General features: G+C 37.4%; 1 protein-coding gene across 2 annotated transcripts; it reads left to right on the forward strand.

The window, feature by feature from the left end:
* The first annotated feature begins 890 nt into the window (after positions 1-890).
* slc46a1 (solute carrier family 46 (folate transporter), member 1) lies at positions 891-6,359 on the forward strand. 2 transcript variants are annotated; one of them, XM_015390962.1, is made up of 6 exons: positions 891-1,348; positions 2,429-2,820; positions 2,905-3,383; positions 4,687-4,770; positions 4,939-5,095; positions 5,324-6,347. In XM_015390962.1, exons 1-6 carry the CDS (start codon positions 1,052-1,054, stop codon positions 5,376-5,378), a joined length of 1,464 nt encoding a protein of 487 aa, XP_015246448.1. In that variant the 5' UTR covers positions 891-1,051; the 3' UTR covers positions 5,379-6,347. The 2 variants fall into 2 exon arrangements, with proteins under 2 accessions (XP_015246448.1, XP_015246449.1); XM_015390963.1 differs by lacking the exon at positions 4,939-5,095 and having other exon boundaries at positions 5,324-6,359.
* Positions 6,360-7,123: the final 764 nt, after the last annotated feature.

Raw genomic sequence — 7,123 nt, forward strand, 5'->3', positions numbered from 1 at the left:
CACAATTAAACAAGTAAAAATAAATTTTTAAATAAAGTACACCATTGCTGTAGAAACAACCCTATATATATATATACACATAACAATATATATGTAACAATAATGGAACAACAACATTAATTCCACAATTAAACAAGTAAAAATAAATTTTTAAATAAAGTACACCATTGCTGTAGAAACAACCCTATATATATATATATACATAACAATATATATGTAACAATAATGGAACAACAACATTAATTCCACAATTAAACAAGTAAAAATAAATTTTTAAATAAAGTACACCATTGCTGTAGAAACAACCCTATATATATATATATACATAACAATATATATGTAACAATAATGGAACAACAACATTAATTCCACAATTAAACAAGTAAAAATAAATTTTTAAATAAAGTACACCATTGCTGTAGAAACAACCCTGACATTTCAGTCTTCTAAACTGAGAAAGAGCAAAGGTGTCATAAGGTACATCTTAAACTTGCAGCCAAAATGTCTGCTCTTGTTTCCAGTTGAGTTTAAAAATATGTATTTTTCTCAATGTTGGAACTTATATATTACAAAATTATATAAATATATATATATATTCTATATTTCAGCCTTGCACTTTAATGTCTTTATGTGGTATGTCTGTATATTTCTTTTTTATTATTATTATTGTCTATGTCTAAAGTATGTCCATGTCTGTATTTTAAACTATGTAAATGTCTGCATGGGAGAGTAAGAAACGTAATTTAAATTCTTTGTATGACCAGTGCATGTAAAGAAATTGACCTAAGCTGACTTGACTTATTTTGGCATGTTTATGTAGTTCCAGTGTTTCACCACCAGATGGAGGTAATTCACCACTTTTTTAACAAATCACGTTATTTTCGCTGAGTTTAGTTACATGTCTATGAGCTCAGTATCTTAGCTAACCTACACAGCTCTGAGTTTAGCTCCTCGCTGCTTAGCATCGGGATTGTATTATTTCTGTAACTACATGTTTCATTTCCGTTAAACAGAGATTTTTGGAAATCAACTTCAGCCCTGTCTGGATGACATGGACGAGCCGGACACGGCAGCGATCCTCCCTGAGGACCTCCTTAGCTCCTCTTCAACCGATGACCCGCCAGCGGAGGCGCCGGGCGCCACCTGCTCGGCGCCACCGCCGCCGCGGACGTGTCGCGTCCCGGTGTCCGTGGAACCGGTGCTCTTCCTCTCCATGTTCTCCCTGGCTCTCCAGGCGCCTTTGTCCACCCAGTACCTTTGGGACCGAATTAGCGAGGACCTCGGCTACAACGGCTCCAAGAGGGCGGAGTGCAGCAACGGCTCGGTGGAGCCAGACCCTCTGCAGAAGGTGATCAGCGGGTAACGTACCCTGCTTTAGTCATGCTGTGGGCCGCAGCATGGGTTCATGTCTATGTGCATGAAAAGCAAATTAAATAGTGGAGCATTATTGCAAATTTCAATGTATTTTGATGTAAATCTGTGCTGATGGTGTATAACACTGTTACAGAACGATATTACAATAGATAATCTGTTTGAAAAACTCTGAATTAAACGATATACTTCAAATAATTAAATAAAATATATGATATATTCAATTAAATATTAAAACTGCATTATTATAATGAGAAAAATCTACGTGAACTATAATTTGCTATACATTTTTATGCTATCACAATCATAATATAAATTCTATGAGTTATAAATCAAGTAGTTATTATGATAAAAGTGGCATGAGTTTTTCTCTTGTGACCAAATTCAACACGTAGAGAGATATTGCTTATTAATAAGTCACCAAAATAATTAAGAAGTTGTATAAATGGATTCAGTTTAGAAAATAAAAATCTTTTTATATATATATATATATATATATATATATATATATATATATATATATATATATATATATATATATATATATAGAAAATATAAATAAAATAAAAAAGAAATAAATAAAAAAAGAAAAAAATTATAAAATGGCTGAATCTGCAGGTTTTATATTTAAAGGTAAAACCTTAGATGCACTGATCAGGCTTTCACAGGCCAATACTGTTAATAGCGACGGCTTTATTTGATGAGGTTTTATTTGGAAGTACATTTTAATTTTATTTTTTTAGTAAACAGTCTTTGGTTCCTGTTTAAACAATTAAGAATCTAAAAACACCATTTTTGAAACAGTGCTAAGAAACCAAAAATAAGAAAAAGCAGACGGCTGTACTTTGTTTAATCAGTGACAATAGCATCTGATTAGGGGGGTCAGGTTTCTGCTGCAACAGCTGTTCAGCAAAGAGGAACAGCATCACATGTTGGAACAAGTTAGAGGGATCTGATGAGCCTGCAGAATTGAACTTGAATCGTTTTAATGAGGTAAAAGGATTTCAATTGCACCCAATGTTAGCTGCACACATTTTTTCTGATTGTTTCTGTTCAGGAAGTTGAAACTCTGACAGCCCACTGGAACCTCTACATTAACGTGGGGGGCTTCTCTGTGGGGCTCTTGGTGGTCCCACTCCTGGGCTCGTGGAGTGATGTTGGAGGTCGGCGACCTGTCCTCATCCTCCCTAACTTCGGCCTGGCCCTGCAGGCTGTGGTCTACCTTGTTGTCATGTACCTCAAACTGCCTGTGGTCTACTTCCTGGTGGGTCGGCTGCTCAGTGGTCTCTCGGGGGATTTTAACGCCATCCTCGCTGGCTGCTTCTCATACGTGGCAGACGTCAGCGATAATAAGTCCCGCACCTTCAGGGTGGCGGTTCTAGAAGCTTGTCTGGGTGTTTCTGGGATGTTGGCCAGCATCATAGGAGGCCAGTGGCGGCGGGCACAAGGGTGAGAAACATTTGCTTTGTGCACTTCAATAAAAAAATATATATATATATCCCCTCCATAACCTTTTAATGTTGTTTATTCCAGTTACATTAATCCATTCTGGCTGGTCCTGGCCACCAATTTGGCCTCAGCTCTCTACGCCTACCTGTTCGTCCGAGAGTCCGTCCATCCGGACCCCAGCGCAAGGCTTTTCACGTCTCGCCACCATAAAGCTGTCTGGCAGCTGTACTCCACAGGAGGTGTGAGCGCTGAGGCTGGCAGTCCGCTCCACAGAAGCAAGCTGTGGCTCTACACGCTTTGCTTCTTCCTGGTGGTGACCGTTCACTTCGGCAGCAGAGAGCTGTACGTGCTGTACGAGCTGAGCTCCCCGCTGTGCTGGGAATCAGCTCTCATTGGCTGGGGCTCTGCAGCTCAGAACTTGGCCTACCTGAGCAGCCTGCTGGGGCTGAAGGTGATGCAGCGCTGCCTGCAGGACTCCTGGATCGCACTGGTGGGCCTGGCCTCAAATATGACTGGGCTGGTGGTGTTCTCTGTGGCGAATACCACCCAGCTTATGTTCACAGGTGAGAAACGAATTAAACAACTTATAGAAATGTCATTCAAATATTTTTAGAATATTAGTTGGAAAAACAACACATTGCCTTCGGAAACAAAGGTGCGTCATTTAATCTTATTCATTTTTTTACATATTAGTTTTGGTCTCATAAGTAAAATGGCTGACACTAATGTTCTGGGTCAGTTTTTAACGGTTTCCGATGGAAAACCCTCTGCATGTTTTTAAATAACCGCACATAAAAATATTTATTCTAAAACCCACAACTTGTTTATTTTACGGAGTGAAAAAAAAAGAGATTATTCTTCGTCTTTGCAAAATTTTTATAGCAAGTCTGAACTGTTTTCTGACAGATAATTTTGTGTATAAAGTAAAATGAGTAACTTGTGTCATGAGGACAAAAAAGCATTCAACTATTAACTTCAGTTAAATAAATGGATATCAATGGATCTGCATTTTATTTCATCTTTGCTAAGAGAGAAGATCATACAGCCCGTATTGCATGGTAATCTGTCTCTCTTACTTATAATGATGGAAATGCTGTGAAGATTGTGTCAAACACTTTGGTTAAACAATAACAAACCTTGAGAAAGAGAATCTGGCCTGTTATGGGAATAGTATTTCTTAAATGCAAACAGTCTTCAATCAGACATTTTCTGGCCTTGCAGGTGAAACAGACTGAGTAAAAACATTTTTCACTGGATAAATAACATAACTCAATATATGAAATAAGAGAAAATCGAAATTTTCGGACCCCACTAGTTACAGACTAACTTTTAAACAACTTTTTACAACCTCTTTGTTATAAAAAAAAAAATGAGGCATTTAAAAAACAAATTTTCACCATTTTGGTATGTTTGGTGGGAAAAGTGTGTGTGTATGTATATATATATATATACATACTTTCTGGTTGAATTGATCAGGGTTCACACTTCCTGATTAGTAAGGCTATCAGTAAATCTACAGGTCTCTCCCTCATCGGAAAAAGGCACATAAACCGCAGAGAGAACTGCAGCCTTGGCATAACCACTTGTTTTTTTTTTTTTGATCATGCTACTGTGCTGGGTGGATCAGCCAACAGGCCTTAAGGTCATAGGGTCTATATGTTGTTGAGATGAAGAGAAGAGACACCAGGGACAGTGTTAGGTTAAACACTAGGTTAAATGCAGATACTTTGTAGCAGGCTTAAAATTAAGTTTAAGGAACCTGATTTTGGGTTGTCATTCTGTGTTAGCCATAATGATGAACATTACCAGACTTAAAAACCTAAAAAATGATCATCTGATGGTAACACCTTAGGGTTTTATGTCCAGGTTACGGCCTGTGTTTCCTCTTCATGGCTTCAACTCCGGTCCTCAGATCCAAGCTGTCCAAACTGGTGGATCCATCAGAACAAGGTGAGGCAGCTTCTGGTTCTGAGCATGCAACCTTTTAGTTTCACAGATGTTGAATTCCTGAACTCTGTGGGCTAAAGGGATAAAATGAGGAATGAAGCAGCGCAGTTCGATTTCACACTTTCTGGTCCTGTGTTCTGGTTTCTATAAATGTGTGTGTTTGGTACCCAGGGGCCCTGTTTGCCTCTGTCGCCTGTGTGGAGAGCTTATGTTACCTCGTAGGCAGCAGCATCTTCAACTCCCTCTATCCGGCCTCGCTACATTTCATGAAGGGCTTTCCATTCTTGTTTGCTGCCTTCATTCTCTTCATCCCTGCTGGAATAATTGGGTGAGTTTGCTCTTTTCCACCTGCCTGTCAGCCCTTCTATCCAACCAGTTAAAGAGGCCACTCATTGGTCCGTCCATCTATTTATTCATCATCCAACCTTTCCTCATGCATCCCTCCTCCCATTCATCTATCCCTCCATCACCCTTCCACCCTGTTTTTGTTTCTTTTTTTCAAACTGTTGGCTACAAACAGCAACGTAATCTGCAACATATTTATCTGTCTCTGTAGAGCTCTGCAGTGTTTGGACCAGCGCAGGGAACACAGGGACTCTTCATTATCCTAAAGCTGGTCTTGATGCTTATTAGGGCGGAAAACAGCCCAGAAAGAGGGGCAATATGGAGACTGCCCCATGACTACAAATGATGAAGCAAACACCTCATTCCAACAAAAAGCCTCACCGTCACAATGTCCACAAATGAAGATTTGATTCACTTATTTTAAATGATTTTTTGTACTCTTTGGATCTGTCTAATGTTTTTTTATTTTAATTTATTAACTGTAATAGTTGCTGCAGTGTCACTGCAGCGCACTGCTAAATGCTTTTTTTTATTCATTTGTTGAAATGTTCAATATTATACACCTAAATCAGGTGTGATTTCTGATTCTATCAGCCTTAAGACACTTAATGTCTGCTCAACCAGGAGCTGACTTTTGTAAAAGAAACTGAAAATGTTGATAAGTATTTTTAAAAGATAATATTTAAACTAGTTTTAGATCAGGAAAACTTTTCTATAAAAGCAAAGGATGTATTCACTCAGTAGTTTTTTTTTGTTTTTTGAGCAGGGGCGGTTCTAGACAGGGGCGAACGGGGGCCAGTGCCCCTGTAGATCATGTCCTGGCCCCTGGACATGACCCCGAAGACATACTACTAAAAGAAATTCTAATGATGATATGCGCTGGAACAGATATGGTTTCTCATTGGTCCTTTGGATCTATTTTTTTTTTCTATAAAATATTTTGTTTTACTAATAACTTAAGAACAATGAGGTGATAGCTTAAGTGGTATTGAGATAGGATCCCAGTTTTGATCTGCTAAATGTTTTTTTTTTTTTTAAATAAAAAAATACTCAAATTCTTTTTTACAGCTGAATTTATCAGTTTTTCTTGAGTTCTCATTCTGATTTTATGGAAAACTGTAATTTGAACTTAAATCAAGTTAAAAATATGTAAAATTCCTAAATTATGAATGTATATTGACCTAATATTCCAAATAATAACTTTATTTGACCTTTTAGATATTTATATAGCTACAATTCTTTTAGTTACTTTTTTGCTATGCTAATGGATTTTTATTTTAACAATAATCCGAATGAACATTTTTAAGCCAAAAATAAATATTTAGAATTTTAATTAAACCTACCGGTAATTAAATGGAAATTTCACTTCATGCAGCTCTCTTGATATATTTCGAATCCCTTGCCCTGGTTTTCTTTTACTTCATGCTTTTCTGTGCCCCCATGAAAACACGGCGGCCCCACTCTGCCCCCCTGAACATTTGGTCTAGAACCGCCACTGTATTTTTTTCACCAAAATGTAAAAGAATTATCGGATACTGAAAAGCACTTTGGATCCAAGCATGGGATCCATATGACCATTTGTAAAGTTTAAAAAGAGTTTTGTATTTTTAATATGTTTTCAAACTATCATGAACATGCTCAGCAATTCCTTTTCAACATGTTTTTATTTTCATTCAAGAAGATTTTGTGCTTTTATACCTTGATATAACTGCACAGCTGGAAATGGACATACCGTAAATGTGTTTGAGATTCAACCTACGTTACCTGAAAACTGAGTTAAGGTTGAAATTCTAAATGTTTTTGAGCATTTTTGTTTAAATAAACAGAATACATCCTTTTTGTCAGAAGATCCAACTGAATTATTTTCATTTATGAGCTTGAGGGGACGATTGTGGCCTAACTATGTTGGGAAGACTTTACGTTTTATAAGACCAGGTGCCTATACTGTATGGAAAAGTGGTTGGTAAGTATAAAAGTGGTTGTGATAAGTAGTATAATAAGTGGTTGGTAA

Source organism: Cyprinodon variegatus, unplaced genomic scaffold, assembly GCF_000732505.1.
Source record: "Cyprinodon variegatus isolate N-32 unplaced genomic scaffold, C_variegatus-1.0 Scaffold520, whole genome shotgun sequence".
In the NCBI taxonomy this organism is placed as follows: Eukaryota; Metazoa; Chordata; class Actinopteri; order Cyprinodontiformes; family Cyprinodontidae; genus Cyprinodon; species Cyprinodon variegatus.